This window comes from Malaclemys terrapin, chromosome 10 (genome assembly GCF_027887155.1).
Source record: "Malaclemys terrapin pileata isolate rMalTer1 chromosome 10, rMalTer1.hap1, whole genome shotgun sequence".
Classification (NCBI taxonomy): Eukaryota; Metazoa; Chordata; order Testudines; family Emydidae; genus Malaclemys; species Malaclemys terrapin.
In genome coordinates this window covers 80773295-80794926 of record NC_071514.1, presented here as the reverse complement: position 1 = coordinate 80794926, position 21632 = coordinate 80773295, and the positions used below count along the sequence as shown (strand labels likewise).

The window sequence follows — 21632 nt, the reverse complement described above, 5'->3', positions numbered from 1 at the left end:
TTCTTTTTCTGGCGTAACAGAGTGTTCCTGAAGTAGATCCAGCAGCAAATATGCATGAGTCCCAGTCCCAGCAAAAGACGAGCACAAGTTCCTACTCATCCCCATCTCCAACTGCATATTCAGCTCCTCAGGCCCCACCTCTGAATGTGACTGGTCCCATCACTGCCAATTCTGAACAGGTACTGGGCTGTAATTCTGGTTATTTCAAGTGAATAGGTGAGTAAGGCTCTTAGCTCAGCAAATCAGCCTGTCGTCATAGTCACCTATTTTAATTTTTCTGAAGGTAAGTTTCAGTTGCAACCGAGACCTGGTTTTGTCTAGTGACTGTTTCTCCTGTTGTGGATTGTGAAATCAATCTGCTTTTAAGTCTGTAAGAAAGTTGTGATTTTTGTTGTGGTTTAAAAGTTGTGGCCGTGATTGGTTAAAGTTGCAGTTCAAGGCATGTATCCTGCCTTCCAAAGCAGGGCAGCAGCAGAGAAGAGACATTGTGTGTCCTGCTTGGTTCTCGAAGGCAAGCGTGGCAGTGGGTGGAGTGGGCCAAATTTGAGTGGTGGTGTGACCCTGTCCACTGGTGCGACGCCACTTGCTCAGATTACACCCAGCCATCCTTCTGCCATGGCGGGAAGGGAGGGCAGGCCTAACGTGATGAGTGGCTTTGCGACCTGGTGCAGGGGATCGTAGCATCGCTCAAATTTGCGGCAGCTGTAAAAGGTTTTAAAAGGTATTAAAAGTTGTGGCTTCCACAACAAAATGGTGGGCTGCAATTTTCTTACATCTGTGTCTATCTTGGGGTACGTCTATACTTACCTCTGGGTTCGGCGGTAAGCAATCGATCTTCTGGGATCGATTGATCGCGTCTTGTCTAGACGCGATCAATCGATCCCAGAAGTGCTCGCCGTCAACGCCGGTACTCCTGCTCCGCGAGAGGAGTACGCGGAGTCGACAGGGGAGCCTGCCTGCCGCGTGTGGACCCGCGGTAAGTTATTCACGTAGCTGAAGTTGCGTATCTTAGTTTGAACTGGGGGGTTAGTGTGGACCAGCCCTAAGATACATACATGTGAGCCCTATTACTGTAGTATCTGAGCATCTCAGTCTTTTAATGTATCCATCCTCCCAGCCCCTGTGTGGTAGATAAGTCTTACTATTCCCACCTCATGGATGGGGAACTGAGGCACAGAGAGACTAAATAACTTGGCCAAGGTCACAAAGGGAATCTGTGCCAGAGCTGGGAACTGAATTTGGGGCTTTCAAGTCCCAAGCTAGCCCCCTAACCATTGGCCCATCCTTCCTGTGAGATGAAATGAATGCAACTCCAAAGTGGAAAAGCCCTGATCAAGAGGTCATGCCTCCTTTTCCCCTCATCCGTCTGCATTTTGAGAGAAGAGTGTTATGTTTTGTAGCATAATTCGGTTTAATTTAGCTGCTCTTCTTGTTTGCTTCCATGTTTCCATCTGAGTGTTAGCACAGCTGGCTTTGTCATGGTGATGAATAACTAAACTTGGCAGGATTTGATTTCAATCCACAAAGGTCAGTAAACGTCGATTTCAGCTGACACTGAAATCGACAGGAAAAAAAATCAATCGGTAACCGTTGGTGTGCCTGCAGGGAGAGGGTTCCCAGCCCTGCAGCAGCACAGAGAGCCCTCTGCAGTCCTGCTGTCATGGGAGTGAGGGAGCAGAGCCGCTGGGGCTCCCTGCACTGCCACAGGGCCGATGAACCCAGACTCTGCAGGTGCAAGGTGCAGGGAAGTCTGCTGTCCTGGCCCAGAGAAGCAGAGACCTCCTGGCCAAGACTGCGAGGAGTTGTTGTCCTGGGCCACCGCAGAGGCCACCTTGCTGCTGAATGGCTCCATCCCCAGGTAGGAGCCATTCAGCAACAGGAATGTCTCCCCTACAGCCAGGGACTCTTTGTGGTCCTTGTGACTCTGGCTGGGGGTGTCTGTTCTGCCCCACCAGGACCACAGCCTTCCCCACACCTTGTGCCTTGTGATTCAATGTCACCAGCCTTCTGGCAGCACAGGGAACCATCTGCAAGCCGGCTATCAGTGCTGCCCTAATCCCAACCCTGCCACCCCTTAATTTCCAGCAACTGTAAAAAGAAAAATGGTTAAAAATAAAAAAGTCTTAAAAATAAAACTGAATATTAATTGTTGAAATTAGAGAAAACAAAAATCGAATTCTGCCAAGCCTGTGAATTCTGCCACGTCCTTCATAGCTTCTTTCTTCATCACCGATCTAAAATGTACATTACTCTAGATAAGTAATCTTCTTTATGACGACATGTAGTAGCCTCTCTGTGATCTCCAATGACAAGCACCAGATGTACTGCTCCCAAGTCAAATCGCAGAAGCAGGGGAGCTGCAAAGCCAGTTCTTAAATGTTCTGCTTAACACTGAAAGGTAATATGGCCCTTGCTTTCCCTCCTCCCCAAAAACAGATCGCCCGGCTGCGTAGTGAACTGGATATTGTTCGTGGGAACACACACGTGATGTCTGAAATGTTAACAGAAATGGTTCCTGGACAGGAGGATTCATCAGACCTTGAGTTACTACAGGTAAGTGTGTTTTCCAGCAAATCTGTTCCTGTAGCCGGGCATAATGGGGGTTCCTTTTCCTACACTCCACTTCAGTTCCTTGGTTTGCCTGGTTCTGTATTGGAGGTGTGCTTGTGTCTGGACTCCTTAACTGGGCAATAGTCTCGCTTTTTGGATGCTGTTGTGCAATTGAGGTATGTGATGAAACACTCAAGGCAACTTCAGTCCTGTGAACTTTGCGTGCTCCTTAAGCTTTCGCTAATGCTGTGATATGGAACCCGATGAAAGAATGGGAATTGGAGGAAGGCCTAAGCTATCTATACTTCAGCAAATACTCAGGATCATCTTTGTAATGGCAAAAAGACCCAAATCCTGACAGAGCACAAACCTATTCTCTGTTCCAGGATGGATTAAATTTTACCAAGGGATACTGTCGATTCTTCGTCCCTTGAAATCTTTAAAACCAGACTGGATGTCTCTTTCTAAAAGGTACTCTAGCTCCACCAGAAGTTATGGGCTTGATATGGGTTTGTTCTCTGGCTTGTGCTGTGCATGTCAGACTAGATCATCATAATGGCCCTTCTGGATCTGAATCAACCGTGTTCCAGATGAGCCAGCCTTAGTGTGGGACTAAGTTCATCTCCCAGGCTTCATGTCTTGTTCCCCAAGCCAGCAATGGTTAAGGGCGCTACTGGGGCAGTGCACTCTGTTTGGGGGCAGGCAGGTCGCGCTATACAAACATGAAGTCAACGAGGTCTCTGCCCTGAGAAACTGATGAGCTGACCTACCACCTCCTGTCCCTGTTCCTGTAGTTGTCTACTTTGGAAGAGAAGGCATTGTCTCATCACTGGACCAGTGGGAGGATGGGCCCCCCCCGAGTGGCACAGTGGGAGCAAGGCAGGGAATTGCTTTCTGTGATGCACCAGAGTTTGAAGTTGGTCCAAAAACTGCTCTCTCTGATGCAGCAGCAGTGTGTTGTCTCGGAGCCATCATGGCAGCTGATGAGACACTTTACAATAGATAATGAGCCTTTCAGCTACTAAGCCGATTGGATTGATCAAAACAAAAGCCGCTTCCAGGACACCGTGGCAGACCAAAACCGCACAGAACCATTTGTTTACATTTATAAACCACCACGAAAATCCTGACCCAGTGTAATCTCCGTCTAGCTCTGAGGTTAGAGAAATGATCACACAGCGAAGTGTGACAGTAGTGATTCTTTATGCAGACTGGTTCTCTCTCTCCAGCTGATGCAGCCTAAATCTGGGTCACCGAGGAGAGAGACTATTTTTGACTTTTAAAGAAGGAAAGGTGTGAGCTGGATACTTGTATGTGAAGGACTTCTTGCTTTGAGGTTTTATATAGTCGTGCTTCTTAAATAGTTCCTGACATTTTCCTCCACAATTAAATGTAAACAGCCTGCCTAAGAACCAAGTCTGAGCAGAATAGATAGGGACTGTCAGCCCTATCCAGTGTGGCAGCAAGCAAACCTCTGAAATGTCACAATCTGCTTCTAAAGTGATGGGATCAAAACTGACATTGGAGAACATGTTCCTCAAGCTGTTAAGGCAGCTGGATTGCATGAAGTGAAATTTATCCAGAGCTTAGAATGTCAGAGCAAGCAAGGAAAACAAACACGTTTTGCTTTCATCCCAAAGGTTATGTACCAACAAGTCATCCTTGTTTAGTGCGGAATTTCCTCTCTGGGGAGGGGTGGGAGAAGAAGTGGGACATGATTTGGTTGAAAAGCTTATGCTCATTGGAGAAATACTGGGGTCTCACCAGTAGCGTCAGGCAGCTCTCCTGACATGTTAGTTTTAACCTCTGGTCCATACAATTGCAACCCTCTGCCCTCTGTGACTGCCAGAGGCAAAAAGAGTATACCCATTAATTGGTGATGGCAGAGAAAGCAGGAGATCACCTAACTAAGCAAACTAGAACCCATATCCCTTGGGGTGAAAGACTTCTACAATGCACACATCTATGCAGCCTAGCCTTTGAGGTTCTCTCCTTAATCACTTAGTGCTCTGGGTTACATCTCATCAGTGGACACACTGACCATGACGAGACTCTACTATTTGGTGTTGCGTAATACTACTATCCAGAATGTGTCCGCATGTAGTTGAGCAATGTGTGTAGTTTTTGTGTTTGTTTCCATAATACTTCATGCTGTGTGCCTCCACTTTCCCAGCTGCTGGGGTGTTCCTTTTTCATTGTGTCTAGCCAAACCAGTGGCAAATACCAGTGATCGCTTCCCCATGCTCCCACGCCCCACAGGACAATACCTTTGGTGCTTTGTGCTGCTAGGCAGAAAACCCGGTGTCTCCATTCTGGGAGGCCCTGGCTGTAGTATGCTTACTCTCAAAAATATTTATGAAAATAATCCATAGGTATTTAATTTTTAAAAAAGCTTTGCCATGTATTTATGATTAAAGAAGAACTGGACACAGAGTCATAAATAGGCCCTCAAGTGTTTTAGGCCATGGTCCTTCTGAAGTGTGTGTTCTCTTGGGTGGCATTTAATCTTCCATAATCCACATTGTGTTGGTACTTCTCAGCTGATTGAGAACACTGAGCCACTGATGTATGTGGCTGCAAACAGAGCCCAAGCAAATATACTTGTTCTTCACTGGTTATCGTAATACAGGCGTGTGCAATTTATTTCCTTAGGAATTGAACCGAACCTGTAGAGCTATGCAACAGAGGATTGTGGAACTTATCTCCCGAGTGTCCAATGAAGAAGTCACGGAGGAACTGCTGCATGTGAATGATGATTTAAATAACGTCTTCCTCAGATATGAGAGGTGGGACACCTTTTCCAGTAGTCCTATTTACTCCCACATGTTGGGTTTTCTCACAAATGGAGGACAAATTGTTAAGCAACCAATAAGATGAAACACAAAGCAAATGGGAGGAACTGGACCAAGAAACTTGTATGAAGAATTCATATGTTCTCGGTTGTGATTGGCCTTAAATTCCTCCGCGTCCCCCAGAAGGCTTACAAATACTGGTTTTAAAAGCTGCTGAGATTTTTTTCATAGCCACTGAATTTTGGTTTCTTTTAGAATCGCAAAAAAGAGAACTGATTTGAATGTAGCTGTGTCTTCTCAAAGCACTGGGTTGTAAAAGTTGCAAATAAGGGCTGGGCTCCTACCTTTTAAATTCAAAACCAGAAATGTGTTTTAAAATTAGGAGACTGATTGCTGTTACATTACATACCCTACTAACTGTAGCACTCTTGGGGGAAAGTTTAATCTTTCCCTGACAGATTGGTGCAGGAGGCAAACCTATTAAAAAAAGGATGCTTGTCTCCCCTACTGATAACACAAGCCTCGTTTATAAAAAGCTTTTTTAAAATAATTTAGACTCTAGCTGTGTGATTTTGTGCTGTCACAGAAAAACTGCACATTGATGCAAAAAATCCATATCCCCCAATCCATTTCACCTAGTCTTTTGCACCAGACTCTTCACAATTTCCAAACTAGAATTGTTCCTCATGCTCTGAACTGGGACAATTCAGCACTCGTGAGCAGGATTTTACAAGTAGCCATGTGTAAATGTCTCTGATTAAGGCTCAGAATGAGACCGATCACCCATAAAATGGTGAAACTTCAAAACATTTTTCTCCATCTCGGATCTCACTGAATGGGGGTAAGCTTCTTATTGCATTTTACACCTAAAGGTCAGCTGCACAGTTGAAAAAAATCTTTGAAAAGAGCAAATAAATTGCAGAATCACTGCGTAGGTTTGAATATTTCAAGCATGTGAAAACCAGTTTATTCTCCTCCTCCGTTACTCAGCGTTCAAAATTCCGGATGTTGGTTTCTGGCGCTGCTGAGGACATAAAATGCAATCAGTGGATGCAAGCAGGAACTGACTTCTTGAATTTGGGGCTTGTTGGTTAAGAGGAGTAAGTGGCTTGTAAATCTTTCTAGTGAGAAATGTGTGCTACTGTGGGGATGCTTTCATTTTTGGGAGCAAGCAGAGTGGGACTCGATATTTCAGAGAAGCTGAGCATGTACAGTCTCCACAGACACTTACAGAAATCTGGGCCTAAACTTCCCTTTGTTTGCACTTAATTAAAAATGTAGCTTCCACTGTTAGTTTAAGAAATCTTTGCAGTTCACTCGGACATTGTCCTGCTGACAGAAGGCCCATGGTATTGAATTAACATGCACAGGTCCGGAATTTCATTCCGGGTGGAGAGGGTTAAAGTTTCTAATTGATCTTTATTCAGAAACAGGCTGACTTTAAAATGTTTTGTTGGGTTTCATAGTAAGGAAAGAGGATGATAGACTGGCAAGGCATGATTTCCCTTTACAAAAGCAATCTATTAGAATTCTTTGAGAGGGTCAACAAATGCGGACAAGGTGATCCAGTGGATACAGTGTACTTAAACTTTCAGAAAGCCTTTGACAAGGCTCTGAAGCAAAGCAAGCACTCATGGGATAAGCTGGAAGGCCCTCTCATGGATCAATAACTGGTTAAAAGCTAGGAACAAAGGGTAGGAATAAATGGTCCATTTTCAGAATGGAGAGAGTTAAATAATGGTGTCCCCCAGGGGTCTGTACTGGGACTAGTCCTATTTAACATATTCATAAATTATCTGGAAAAAAGGGTAAATCGCAAGGTGGCACAATTTGCAGATGATACAAACCTACTCAAGATAGTTAAGTCCCAGGCAGACTGCGAAGGGTTACAAAGGGATCTCGCAAAACTGTGGGACTGGGCAACAAAATGGCAGGTGAAATTCAATGTTGATAAATGCAAAGCAATGCACATTGGAAAACATAATCCGAACTAGACATATTAAATGATCGGGTCTAAATTAGCGGTTACCACTCAAGAAAGAGATCTTGTAGTCAGTGTGATAGTTCTCCGAAAACATCCACTCAATGTGCAGCAGCAGTCAAACAAGCTAACTGAATGTTAGGAACCATTAGGAAAGGGATAGATAATAAGACAGAAAATATCATAATGCCTCTATATAAATCCATTGTACGCCCACACCTTGAATGCTGCGTGCAGATTTTGTTGCCGCATCTCAAAAAAGATATATTTAGAGTTGGAAAAGATACAGAGCAGGGCAACAAAAACGAGGGGTGGGGAACAGCTTCCATATGAGGAGAGATTAAAAAGACTGAGATTTTTCAGCTTGGAAAAATATGAAATCAGGTCTATAAAATCATGACTGGTGTGGAGAAAGTAAATAAGGAAGTGTTATTTACTCCTTCTCATAACACAAGGACTAGGGGTCACCAAATGAAATTAATATGCAGCAGGTTTAAAACAAACACAAAAGGAAATATTTCTTCACACAATGCACAGTCAACCTATAGAACTCCTTGCCAGGGGATGTTGTGAAGACCAAAACTATAACAGGGTTCAAAAAAGAACTAGATAAATTCATGGAGAATAGGTCCCTTAGTGGTATTAGCCATGGTGGTTAGAGATGCAGTCCCATGTCCCATGCTCTGAGTGTCCCTAGCCTCTGTTTGCCAGAAGCTGAGAGTGGAGGACAGGGGATGGATCACTTGATGATTCTCTGTTCTGTTCATTCCATCTGAAGCACGTGGCATTGGCCACTGTCGGAAGTCAGGATACTGGGCTAGATGGACCATGGATCTGACCCAATATGGCCATTCTTAGATCTGCATGAGGGCAACCCTGGAGAGTAGGGAAGATCCATTTTTAGTGACTGTTAAGGCTTAGTCTGGGCCACAGACATACAGCTAGTGGAAACAAATGACCCTGCCCAGCCAGGCTTTTTCCTCTAATCAATCTATTTTAGCTGAAGTGGTTTATTTTGTGCTGGGGAGTGTCTGCCTGGGCATTGGCCCTGAGCAGCTGCTGAGTGCTGGGGAGTGTTTAGACAAGGGGACGGACCCAGGAGATGTTGAGAGAGCTGGGGTTTGCAGCAGCACTGAATGTACTGTAACGTGCTCCTTGGGCAGAGCTGTGCTAGGGTGCTGCTCTGCAAAGCAGGAAATGCTTGGGGAGGGGCGTGTACAGAAGTTTTTCGGGTGATGGGGAGCTCTTAGATGGGAGCAAGACTTGTTAGTACTCAACTCTCCGGTCAGGGGTATTACCCTTCTGGCTCCAAGTTCTCCTACCCCGTTTCTTCAGAAAATCCTTTCAAGTGGCGGTTGATGAAGGGAAGCTGTCCAGCTTCCTTCACGCTGCTTACCCTGGATGTACTGGCCTCTATGTGCTGTAAGAGCAAATTAGTCAACACCATCCCTGCTGGAGCCCAAGAACACAACCTCTGTAATAGTTTCCTTTCTTCCTTCATAGCAGCCGGGAGATCCCACCAGAAGCCAAGGAAAGCTATCTTCACCCTGGCTGACGTGTCCTGGCTTTGTCTTGAACTTGACTTGCTCAGAGTGCATGTGTGGGTTTGATAGTCTCTCTTCTGTTTTATAACAGGTTTGAACGGTACAGATCAGGCCGTTCGGCACAAAGCGCCAGTAATGGAGTAAGTATCCAGTTCACCTTCTACAGTTGTGGTACGCTCCGAGGAAACTTCTGCCAAACACACGCTGAGTGTCGGCGTTGTGTAACACTAGTTATGGTGAAGAACGTTTCCATGACTGGTATTGAATGTACAAAATGAGGTGAAAGATAGAGGCCTTTTGGGGCTCAGCTCTTGCTATTACACGGCTCCGAAGCTAAAGGGGGTGCAGAAACAGAAGGCAACTTAACTAATTCTGAGGTAATAGGGGAGATGTGTGAGAGGTCTTTCAAGGCTGTGTTGGATGGGATAATACCATAAAATCTAGCCAGATGTTGAGCCTATACTGCTTTTTGGACAGTGACCCAGCAAGATAAATATCTTTTCTGTCTACTTGTGTTGCATTCGTAGTCTAAAAGCCCAATTAAAATACTCCCATTTGCAACAGCTTTCCACAGAGGGCTTTTTTTAGGAAGCATCCATCATTCTCATTTTATTTTGTCTCTGTTATAATTGCTTGGCAGGAAGTATAACCTACCATCTTGACTGTCCCAACAGGTGCTGAGTGAAGTGACGGAGGATAATTTAATAGATCTGGGCCCTGGTTCCCCAGCTGTTGTGAGCCCAATGGTGGGGAGCACAGCACCTCCAACTTCACTTTCCTCACAACTTGCAGGGCTTGGTAAGTACCTAGTTTTTAAAGGGCAGATCAGCATGGAACAGTAGCTGCGTACGACTAGTCCCAAGCCACTCTGTGGTGGGCGTACATTTGGGTCATTGGATTAACAAGTGCCTGTATTTTGTTTGAGGTAGTAGTTACTAGTAACAGTCTGGTGACATTAAGAAGAGCTGTGGGTAAAAAGCATTGTCCAGCGGTTAGAACAGGGGAAAAGGAGATGGATATGGGCTTTAGTCTGTCACAGATTCACTCTGTAACCTTGGGCTATTCACTTAACCTCTGTGCTTCCATTTTCCTATCTGTAAAGTCAGGATATTACTCATTTACTTGCTCCAAAGGGGTTTGAGGCTTAGAAGCACTTTTACAAACTTTAATAGAAATCCTCGGATGAATGGTTCTATCCAAGCGCAAAATCTTGTGTTTTAAACTAGATGAAAGGGCTCTTGATCTGGTCATTCCATTTGACCTCTGCATTGGATTCCCAGCCAATTTAACAATGGAGAGAAGCATAGGACTAAGAACTACAGCTGAGAAGACTGGAATCCTTGTGCAAAATAGCTGTCCTCTTCTGAACCTTAAATGAACAGTACTGAACCTTACTCAACAGTAAATATTTCAGCGTGAGCATTTTTCAACAAAGAGAAATGCCAACATTTGGAACTTGGTGTTCTGGATTAATGCAAGGGACATTGGGGTTTAAAACCAATTAAAATATAAAATTTGTAAAACATGGTGAAAAGATTAAAAAACAAACAAACCCCAAATCATCACTGATAAAGTTTGCAGATGACACAAATGTTGGGGGAGTGGTAAATGAAGAGAACAGGTCACTGATACAGAGCGATTTGGATCACCTGGCGCAAGCAAACAATATGCATTTTAATATAGCCAAACGTAAAGTCATACATCTAGGAACAAAGCGCTGCCAGCTTTTCTGCCGCCCTAGGCGGCAGAAGGTCCCGCCCCGAATTGCCGCCCCGCACAGAGGCAGCAGAAGGTCCTGCCCCCGAAATACCACCGCAGTCGCCGCCCCCCAAATTGTAGTGCCCTAGGCGACCGCCTAGGTCGCCTAATGGGTTGCGCCGGCCCTGCAAAGAATGCAGACCATGCTTACAGGATGGGAGACTCTCTTCTGGGAAGCAGTGACTCTGGAAAAGACTTGGGGTCACGGTGGATAATCAGATGAACATGTGTAATGCTGCAGCCAAAAGGGCTAATGTGATCCTTGGATTTATAAACCGCAAAATATCGAGTAGGAGTAAGGAGGGGTATAGTACTATTTTGTTTGGCACTGGTGCAACTGCTTCTGGAATACTGTGTCCAGTTCTGCTGTCCACAATTCAAGAAGGATGTAGGTAAATGCTCACTGAAAATAATGCACACATTTTTAACAGGCTAATTAACTGTTGGAACAATTTAACAAGAGTTGTGGCAGATTTCACCATCACTGGCCAATTTTTAAATCGAGATTGGATGCTTTTCTAAGAGAGAGGCTCTGGTTCAAACAGGGAATTAATTCTGGGAAGTCCTTTGCCCTGTGTTACACAGGAGGTCAGACTAGATGTCACAGGAGTCCATTCTGGCTTTATCATCTATGAATCTATGAAAATTGTTTAAAATTAGCTATGTGGCTGTGATTGCTCCCTTATCACCGACAGAACCATGTGAAACCAATTGAATCTCAGTGCAAATTCATAATACAGAAAAATGCAAATGACTTTTTCTCATTCCATTAACTTTCTTCGTCTCTTCACTTTCCTGCGTTTGTTTTTCCTCATTCCCTCCCTGCCTGGGTTCTCAAAAACAACAAAACTGGGGGATGGGAGGAGAGAAGGCAGCTTTGTACTACTTAGGCGGTATAGTCTATATCATGGTTCTTGAGAGATGGGAAATCTCTCTCAATACTACTCAGAGTAAAAACTCTGCTAGTAGTTACCATGTATAAACAGAACTGTGGCTAGTACAGTTTCAACCCTCTTGTGGACAGGGCCCAGAGGATGTCTCCTACACACTTCATCAGTCTCAGTGCAACATTATGACTCATCTACTTTTCACTGTAACTAACCTATATTGCTGATGATTTCTTGTGTATCCTAGGTATTCCTGACTGGTACTTGATCACAATTCACTATTCTATTGGTCCCTTATATTCTGTGCTTCTTTGTTGTTGTTGTAGACTTAGGCACAGACAGCGTCAGTGGAACACTCAGCTCCCTTCAACACTGTAACCCTCGAGACGACTTTGACATGTTTGCGCAGACAAGAGGCAGTTCCTTGGCTGACCAACGGAAGAGGTAAATTGGCATTTGGTTTTAATGCTCTTTATTCCTAGGGAACAAAAATGTGAGGCCTCTTCAGATCAAAGTGATTTTATAGCTCAAATGATGTGGATTTTCGTCCTCTGACTTTACTTAATCTAAATTTTCTCCTGCTGGATTTCATCGGATTATTTGGGTAGGGGGAGAGAGTGTTTTTATAGGCCAAGGTCCACTGTAGATTGGTTCAGTAATTTCAGGTGCCATCTCAGTTCACCTCTGAATTTCCAAGTCACCTAGAAACTTAGGAATTAAGTCACTTAAATTATTTTTCTACACAGTGAGGGTGTGGAAATTAACCTCCCCTAAATAACCCTGAAGGCATCAGAGCATGAGAGTCAACTTTGGGAGACGAGCAGTGGCTTAGGGTAAGTCTATACTGCAGTTAAAAACCCGTTGCTGGCCCATGCCACCTGCGTTGGGCTCAGGCTGGGGTGCTATTTATTTGCAGTGTAGCCTGGGCTCTAGGACCCTGCAAGGTTGGAGGTTCCCAGAGCTCAGGCTGCAGCCAAACTGGAACGTCTGCACTGCAATTAAATAGTCCCGCAGCCTAAGGCCCGCAAGCCCAAATCAGTTGGCACGGGCCAGCTGCAAGTGTCTAATTGCTGTGTAGACATGCCCTTAGTCTTTCACCTATAGGTCATGGCTTCAAATCCTGCACAGGTCTGTAATGACCAGTCGTTATCACCTGGGCCTGGGAACTGAATTACCATCTCACACTTAGGGCTGGTTCCTGCTACTCCAGATCAAGGTATGTTGGCTGGGCACCATGAAGAAGCTCCCACGCTCTACCTAGTCTGTAGAAAACAAGACTTCAGCCTCCAGGGCTGCAGATCAGGCACCTTTCCAGGCACTAAATAGACATGAATATTTTTAATAGAAAACTAACCCACATTCTTCTGAGAGCTTTTGATCTCTCTCAAGTGAGGCTCGTTAAGAGGAGACTGTCAGGTATTTTTGTTCCACGTAACCCTTCTCTAGGGCTCTCCCTGGTTTCAAATTCAAGGAAATACAGGTAGTATCAGAGATTGGAAGCGAGTCCAAGTATCACAGTAGGAACAGCACCAATATCCTTCAGTGACAGGCACCTTAGACATGCAGCTAGATAGCATCCCATGCACCGTAATTACCTTTCTCAGCTAGTAACTACCCACTGCATTCTATTTGTGCCTGTTTTCTCCAAAAAAATAATCCTTGTCAGGCAGAGACCGGGCCTGGAAAATCACAGCTATGAAGTGACAACTCAAAGGTCCTTAAGAGCAGGAGGGCTTAAGCAGCCATAAGTACGGATGTCCACGCTGCTCCAGCTGTAATAGAAATAGATTTGATCAGTTTAGCATTTTAATTTAGAGTTGCTAAATTAGCACTAAGGGTTTCTAAATTCACACTTTTCAGAGTAACAGCCGTGTTAGTCTGTATCCGCAAAAAGAAGAACAGGAGTACTTGTGGCACCTTAGAGACTAACAAATTTATTAGAGCATAAGCTTTCGTGGACTACAGCCCACTTCTTCGGATGCATATAGAATATGCATCCGAAGAAGTGGGCTGTAGTCCACGAAAGCTTATGCTCTAATAAATTTGTTAGTCTCTAAGGTGCCACAAGTACTCCTGTTCTAAATTCACACTGAGGTGCTAAGCCTGGGGTAAATACAGAATAGTGGGATCTAAATCCAGATCCCTTACAGGGTTTCCATTATGCCCGTTGTACTAAATGAAACGTGAAACTGCTCTTCTCAGCCTGCAACTCCATCTCCGTCGTATGGGAAGTAATGGAGCAAAGAGCACGCTGAAATCCATCATTTCAGAAGGGGGGATTATTGTACCTTCATTAGCTCTTATGCTGTTAAAATAGAGCAAAGCAACTCCCTAAAGGCTTGGCTGTAGCTTATTCTGCTGCTGAAGCAAAGCAGAGGTGCCACAAGGACTCCTCATTGTTAAGGCAGAGATTGTGGATTGCAGGCCCTCAGGCTGGTAGAAGCAGGCATGCCAGGGAGAGGTGTTTCACCAAGTCAGGCATGTAGCACCACCCAGTGGCTAATTTACAGGTAGGTGTTGGTATTGGCTTGAGAGAGTCAATTACTAGTCCTTGTGCATGAAGGGGAAGTGATAGTAGTGCTCCCTTAGCTTAATAACTATGATTATAATCCTTTTCAGTAGCAATTTTGCTTATCTTTTTAAATACCCAGTAAACAGGCAGCAGATCTGGTGAACTGAGCTAGTGGGTTTTCCTGCATCTTTGTTTCCTCATACTGCTTGTTGATTACTGTGGCCACCTCCATCATGACCTCCCCATAACTGGTAGGACCTTCTTCCCTACCCGTTATCTGATGAGGTCATATCTCCCCTTCCCTCCACTGGCTCCCCCTTCACCACATCATGTTCAAGCTTCTTGTCATCACCTTTTAAGGCTTCACAAGAAACTTAAGTGCTCTCTATCCAGTCCCAGCATTTTGCGCGCCCTCCCTTCCCCCCGCTCTACCATTGATGACCGCTTCCAAGCCCCATGTGCCTGTTTCTGCCCAGTCACCTTCAGGCATTCTTCTGTGCTGTCCTCTGCGTTTGGAATGCCCTTTCTGAGCTGACCTCCAAAGCCACCTGAAGGCTCACTTCTACCATGATAACTGTAAGAAACTTGCCGATTTAAATCTCATTCTGTCTTTAAAAAAAAAAAAAAAAAAAAACTGTTTGCTCCATTGTACTATGCCCTAGCCTTCAGTAAGTAACTTGGTAATCATATTTGATGCCTGTCCAGCCTCCCCTCTCACTCCCTACTCTGTCTCTTACACATCACATGTTGCATCATATCTGAAATCCATTTGTAATCTCCTCGGGTCAGAGAATGTATTTTTATCTGTACTGAGAGGCACCTACTGCACTCAAAAAAATGATATGCTCCATGCTAGTCTCAAATAAAACAAGCGGCAGACTAGTAGATTAGTGCCTAAAGCATTTGTCCTGGCATTCAGTGATGGCTGGATTTGCATCCGTTCTGTTTGTTCCTTTGTTTCAGTGTGACGTATGAAGATCCACAGGCTGTCAAAGGACTGGCATCTGCTCTGGATGTTCGAAAACAGAATACAGGAGGGGTACGTCATTGCTCTGAAACAAGCACTCCAGCCCAAAGCTGGGAGCATGGCTTGCAATGCTGCATCTGTGTCTGAGTTAAACTTTTCATTTGGTATCCCACCAATGATTCGCAAGGGACCATTGTCCAGTGCGTCGATGCCAGTGAGGGCCATTTTGAAAGAAATATCAAAAGAGCACGTACTTGCTTTGTAACCATTCCTAAGGAGAATTGCTACTTAGTGTAATCAGTATAGTGGGTGAATGCTTCTGTAATCTTGCAGTCTGCCTGGATGTCTCGCTTTCTGGGAGGAGCCGCTGCAGAACTGAGTGTGGGTAACCTTCTATGAACGCTGATTAATTCTTGTCTATGAAAGTTAATATAGTTGTGCAGAAGGAACACAATCTGTCTGCAGTTGTAACAAACTAGATAGTAGTGACTTAGAGCGAGAGATGCCTTTAACTCCTTTGGCCAGCCCCATCTAGGGATGTGAGCTGAGTAAGGAGCAAGTGAAATTCTCAGATATTCCCTTAACCCCTTTTTACCACTATGTACTCTCACAGTTGTCAGTATAAGTCTAGTGACCGCTGAAGGAGTTCAGAGCCTCCGCCTAACCTGGCTTCGTATTGACCACTAGGGAGCATGGAAGAGCCAAGCAGCACACAGCCTTCTCCACCAGCTGAGTTGCATCTCCCCATCCCCTCTCGATTCTCTCATGTGCTGGCAGGTTGCAATCTATTCTGAGGCATCTGGCCAGCCCAGCGAACTTTCACTCTGAGCCAGTGAGAAATGGGAATGAATGTTTGTGTGAGAGTCAGGCCAGGTGTGCCCAGCTGCTGCTTAGAGTATTGAGAACAGAATCTTTAATCCCTTCTTTGTTGCTGGCTAACTTTGGAATTACCAATGGTGAGTGCTGATGTGGGGCCCAAGCCCTTGGCAATGGGGGCTCTATTCCACTGGTGGCTAAGGGGTTAGTATCCTTAATCATTAGCAATCATCTTGTTCTTATTTTATACCTGCTTCAGGCACTTCCGCCACCTGTCACTCACACCAGGGATAGCTCAGTGGTTTGAGCATTGGCCTGCTAAACCCAGGGTTGTGAGTTCAATCCTTGAGGGGGCCACTTAGGGATTTGGGGCAAAATCAGTACTTGGTCCTGCTAGTGAAGGCAGGGGGCTGGACATGATGACCTTTCAAGGTCCCTTCCAGTTCTAGGAGATGGGATATCTCCATTAATACGTAAACCAGCATAGCTGTTACTTTGCCTGAAGCGTTGTCAGTTCAAAGGACTAGGTCTGAACTAATCTGACTGGTCAAAGTATTGGAAAGCAGTCACTCTCCTGGACTATTGAACTTTGGGCTGTGGGATGTCATTACAGCTCAGATCTTCACCCTCTTTTCAAAGGTCCCGATGACTGTACCACGTAGTCAAAATAGCCCATTTTATGATTGGTTAACATGGGCACTGCTTGTCTGGGAGGAAACATAAACCTTGAATAGCTAGGAGACAAAATACACTTTACAAAATGATGCAAAGATGTTGGGCACTGCTACTTAGAGGTGATAACTTCTAGACGTTATTAGCATTTTTATCAACCCCTGTTGGTGTAATAAGAGTAAAGTTGTTGGTAGCTCCTTGTTCTCTATAAACTAATGTGTGGTTTAATTAGTACAGAAGGCTTAACTGAAGGATATTTCACTTATAGGGCATCCAGGAAGGGGCCAAAACCTATATCAGCACATTCTTCTCAGGCTTCTCATTTTAATGAGGTTTTCTTACGTTAAAATTCTTCTCATCAAACTGAAGTAGTGCAGTCATTCTCAAATGGTGGTCCATGGAGAGATGGCTGGTCATAGGCAGTTGACTATCCTTGTTTTCAGCTGCTAAATCATATGACGACAGCTAAAAATATATTACTTTCCATTTTGGGAATTGCTATAGTTGCCAGCGAGATGTTGCAGGATGGCAGCTGGGAAGGGCAGTGCCCATGAGATAATCTTTGTTATCCACACTGTGGAGAAGATGGAGTGTTTCCACGTTGTGATACGTTCTCCAGCCCAATTCCTGAAATGAGATATTATGGTTTTGGTCCCCTAAAACTGTGAAGCCCTTAAAGATGTGCGTTTTGAAAGACTGCCAAAACATTTCATCCAGCTTGGGTTATTTGCTCTCCCCTGACCACTATCATCATGTCCTTCATAAGGTTGGCATTGCCAGGCTAAGCGTGGACAGTCTGTCCGGAGACCAAGAAAAATTGGAGGAGAAATAATGTTTGCTGGGAATTATAACCCCCGAAAAAGGAAGTTCCAGAATGTCTTAAACTTAGGGATTTTTGTGAGGTCCAACAAATTTCTGAGTCGTCCAGTCCACAACCTGCCGACTTTTAAGAAAAATAGAAACGTCAGCCTCACTTAGAAATGGTTAGTTCTCTAACCTACTCCAAGGAAGCCAAGAGGCCAGGACTGCTGATTCTGATGTACAGATCGCACAGAAGGGTGACAGAAGCGGGTGGTGTCTTTAAGTGGGTATTACCAGAAAGGACCCTATGCACACTATATGCTTCTATTTTACTGCTGTTGTATTATTACCTTATCACGGGTGTTGCTGTGGTTTCTTTCTTTATGGGCATTTCTGTTCTCAACACAGAGGAGAGGTAAAGGTGGGAGCTCAGACATGGAGCCCATAGACAAGTGGCTAATTACACAAGGAATGGTGAGGATTTCACCAATTAAAATGAACCCTGTTCCCCACTCCCGTTCCTTTTGTAGAATAACCATCCTGTGTTTACCTCTCACCCAACCTGCTAAGCTACCCCAAATCAGACAGTACAAGGATTTTATTCCCCGCCTGTATAATTGTCTAGGGGATGGGGAAAGATTAATATTCAGGGGGTAGGTTTCCCAAAATTCATTTTTATATTGCCCAGAGACCTGCAGCCCCATAAGTCTCTTGTTGGCCTCAGTTGTAGCAGTTTCTACTGTCCATATTCACCTTCGAAACAGGGCTGGGGATCCTGTTAGTTCCTTTTACTGTCTCGATTTATATATGCAGTATCCACTTTTCAAGCATAAACACAAGCTCCATGTATTTAATTCAGAGATGGGTCATTTTCTAGGCTCCTTTTTGAACTCCTTTAATAGCAGCCCACTCCTGTGGCACTTAACTTCATGTGCTGTGCTCACCATGGAGTTTGCAGGATCAAACCTCACTGGACTGAGTAGCATAGAAGAAGGGTACTTCTCTGTGTCCTTCTCTTTTTCCGCTTACTCTAAAACAAGGGAACCTGAGTATGCTAGCTGGATTCATATGTTCCATTGGTACTAGCAAATGTCCCATTAAGGAATATTTCCTGCATTAAGGCTTTCAGGATTGGACTTTATTGGGAGGACCTGGTGCAGTGTTTCTAACTCTGGCAGTTTTATTGTGAGTCTCGTGATACTTTAAGCATCAGGTCCTGAAGACAGCTGAGCACGTGAGAATCTCAGCACTCATTTAAATAATAGTTCTGTGCTCTGATGCTTACGATGAAAAGTTTGAAAGTGTGACCTGAGTGCACCTTAAAGGCTCAGAAACCAGAGGGAAATAAAGAGAACCCAACGATTGTTTTAAAATAACGAATTTTTAAGTCAGTCTTGATTCCGGGTGGGGGAAGAGGGACTGACTCACTTTTTAATTTTTGAGGTTGCGCTACTGTTGTGACCTGTTTTTAGATATAAACACATACATCTTTAGGAGGAGTGGTCAGAGTCCTGATATGAGACTTATTGCAGGTTTATAGGTGTGAGTTTGGCTTAGATTTTTTTTCAGGGGGGACGAAGGGGAAATTTTTTTTTATTTTTTTTTTGGAAGTGGGCTGAGGTTTTTTACTATTAAGCTTTAGAGCTGGGACTATCAAAAGAGCTTATAGGGGCTGGGTATCCAATTCCTACTGAAATTCAATGGGGCATCCAACTCCTGAAGGGGCCTTTGAAGATCTCAGCCTACAGGGGACATGTTGGGAGAAAAATTAAGGTCCAGAAAGTAAAGGGTGTAGGGCATCAGAACAGCTCAATTAAATGAAATTGATGGATGCGAAATCGAAAAATATAACACAAGCCCAGGTTTTTAAATGAGGGGTGTGAAACTGCACGTTGCCTAAAACATGCATGCCAGTGCCCAGTGGAGACATGGCAATCGGATATTTGGGCATGTACGTAGCCAGTAAGGTGCCTGACTTGGTCACATTCATTTGCAAATGCCTGAGTGCATCCTGGGTTCTCTGCACGTATCAGGGGCACACTGTGTGCCCAGTTGCGTGCACCTAACTTTGAAATGGAACTCTGGTTCCCAGTGTTTGTCAGACCCACAATTACTACTCTAAGCTTGAAAGAGCCGTAAAAGGAATGGCACCTGCTTCTCCACTGATGCCTTTGGAAGCAGTTCTGGTCCGTGGAGATGTAGCAGCCACTGATGATCTATTCCATTTTGTTCGAGGCTCATCCATTATGAATAACACTGTGATTGAGTTGGTTCCCCGTGTTTGCTCTTCCACTGTTTACAAGTGCAGGGAAGCATGAAATTGGTGCCCCTGCTGTTCACTCCACTCAGGCCACTGCCTTATTAAAAAAACAAACACAATATCTGCTTATTGGCTTGTGGTTATTCGGCCTGGAAAAAAGGATACTGCAGCATTCATGGAGGCACACAGGTTTTGGGGGGGATCTGGCTGCCCTAGTATGAACAAGGTGCCAGTTTCTGCCCTCACAAGGTGCTCACCCTTGTTCGTATTATATCCCTACAATAAAACAGGACTAATCATTAACTCAGTTTCTCTCAACCGGCTGTAGTTCTTAACCATATTTATTAATCCCACTTTGTAGTATTTACAGTGTAAATGGAATAACTAGCATCCTAGTCCTGAACTACTGTGTGTTCAAATTCTTTGGAAACTTTTTGTACTGTTGACATATGGAAAAGAGGGATGATATTGACACACCTCTCAACTGTGTCTGGGCAGCGTTAGGGATGTTAAAGGGGAGGTTTTTTTGCCTTTTTAAAAAGCTACGAGAGCATCATTTAAACTTTTCATGAACCGGCACTTGGGGTTGCCTTCTTTCCAAACTGTGATGGCCTTAATTTAGGTTTAGTTCCTTCCTCTCTCCCCCACCCCCTTTGTGCCATTCCCCAGCACCATACCCGCATGCATAAGAAGTTCACTCTAGGATTCTGTGCACACTGTTCTAGTGAACTTTGCACTATTTTCTCCTGCTCATGGTGCTAGCCCATTGGGGGCACCAGGCAGGAATATTTTGGGGGGCTGCCCACACAACACATACTAATAATTAATAGGGGCCCACCTTGAGTTGCTTGGGGCCCTAAGCATTTGCTTAGTCTGCTTACATCTAGCGCCACCTCTGACTGAAGGTAGGGCAACGTAGTTCCAGTGTCTCTCTCCTAGATTTGAACAGCTGCCAAAGTGTAAGGAAGATGTTGGATTGTCTTAAGTTATCTACACACTACCTAGCAGCATGCCAGCTGGGTGCCTGTTACATAAGTCAAAAGCTTACATTGCATAAGCCACCCACTTTATTTTACAATTTGAAACCATCACTGTTGCCAGCAGGTCAGTAGCCAAATTGTTTGGGATAAAAAAAACAAACCAGAATTCACCTAAAGCTAAAACAAACTGCTCTCCGCAGCGGATCCTAAAAGACACGAAGCTGGCAGGGGAAGGGGCAGGTTCCTCTCAATAATTAAGATACTTTGTTATACTACCTTTATTGTTGGGTACTAACAAATTGGAACGCCACCACATCTGCCTGGGATAAAGGAAGATTTGGGACTCAAATGTAACAGTGGCCTGTATGACATGGACAATTGAGAGGTATATCCTTTTTCCCTGGAGCCTGGTTTGCTCTTCCTTGTGCCCCAGACAAGCTAGGAAAATACGCTTTTGGTGAAAGTAGCGTCAAACGTGCCCAGATGAACTCTCTCAGCCAGAGTTTTTGGAGATCTTTATTTCCCTTAGCGGCAGGATCCCTGTCCCCGTCCTCAATACACACAGGGCCAGTTGAGTCACTTCCTTCTGAAGACAATGTCAAGCTCATTGTCTGTCATTTCATTTTCACTTTTCCAGGGATTCTGTAAAGCGCTTCCTACAATGTTCTGAAAAGGTTAATTCCCTGTACCCATGATGGCTTCAACTGCCTGGGCTTGCCTGACCCATAAGATGTTGCATCTTATTTACAATGTCTCGGGCACAACAGGCCGTGTTAGTGAACATATTGTACATGAGTTAAAACCTCCACTACAGTATATGCAGTAAACACACACAGTTACACGTTGCAGACAATCAAGTAGCCAATTAAATTGTTTAAAATTAGGATTCACTTTAGCTGCGTGAGGGTCACTGCAGCCTTAAAAAGACAAGATTGAAGGATTCCTCTGAAATAGGTGTCATCACACGTGCCTTAGAGCTCTACTGTTACCGTAATATATCATACGAAGAATTTTTGATCACCAAGTGAGGGAAGAAATGAATAGCAGCTAAGCAAGTATTGGTGTCAGTTGTATTAAATATCCAAAAAGGAATAGAATTAGCTATGCTAGTA

General features: G+C 44.4%; 1 protein-coding gene across 5 annotated transcripts in view; it reads left to right on the top strand.

Moving 5' to 3' along the window:
- The window catches only part of TOM1L2 (target of myb1 like 2 membrane trafficking protein), a 67321-nt gene that overhangs the window by 33675 nt on the left and 12014 nt on the right, over positions 1 to 21632 (top strand). For 3 of the 5 annotated variants that reach the window (XM_054041913.1, XM_054041912.1, XM_054041915.1), the window contains 8 exons: positions 21 to 179; positions 2437 to 2553; positions 5203 to 5336; positions 8959 to 9007; positions 9542 to 9665; positions 11839 to 11956; positions 14988 to 15063; positions 17689 to 17754. In XM_054041913.1, coding sequence (XP_053897888.1) covers positions 21 to 179; positions 2437 to 2553; positions 5203 to 5336; positions 8959 to 9007; positions 9542 to 9665; positions 11839 to 11956; positions 14988 to 15063; positions 17689 to 17754 — 843 coding nt within the window. The remainder of the gene's footprint in view (positions 1 to 20; positions 180 to 2436; positions 2554 to 5202; positions 5337 to 8958; positions 9008 to 9541; positions 9666 to 11838; positions 11957 to 14987; positions 15064 to 17688; positions 17755 to 21632) is intronic. The other 2 variants (XM_054041917.1, XM_054041916.1) reach the window with 1 other exon arrangement.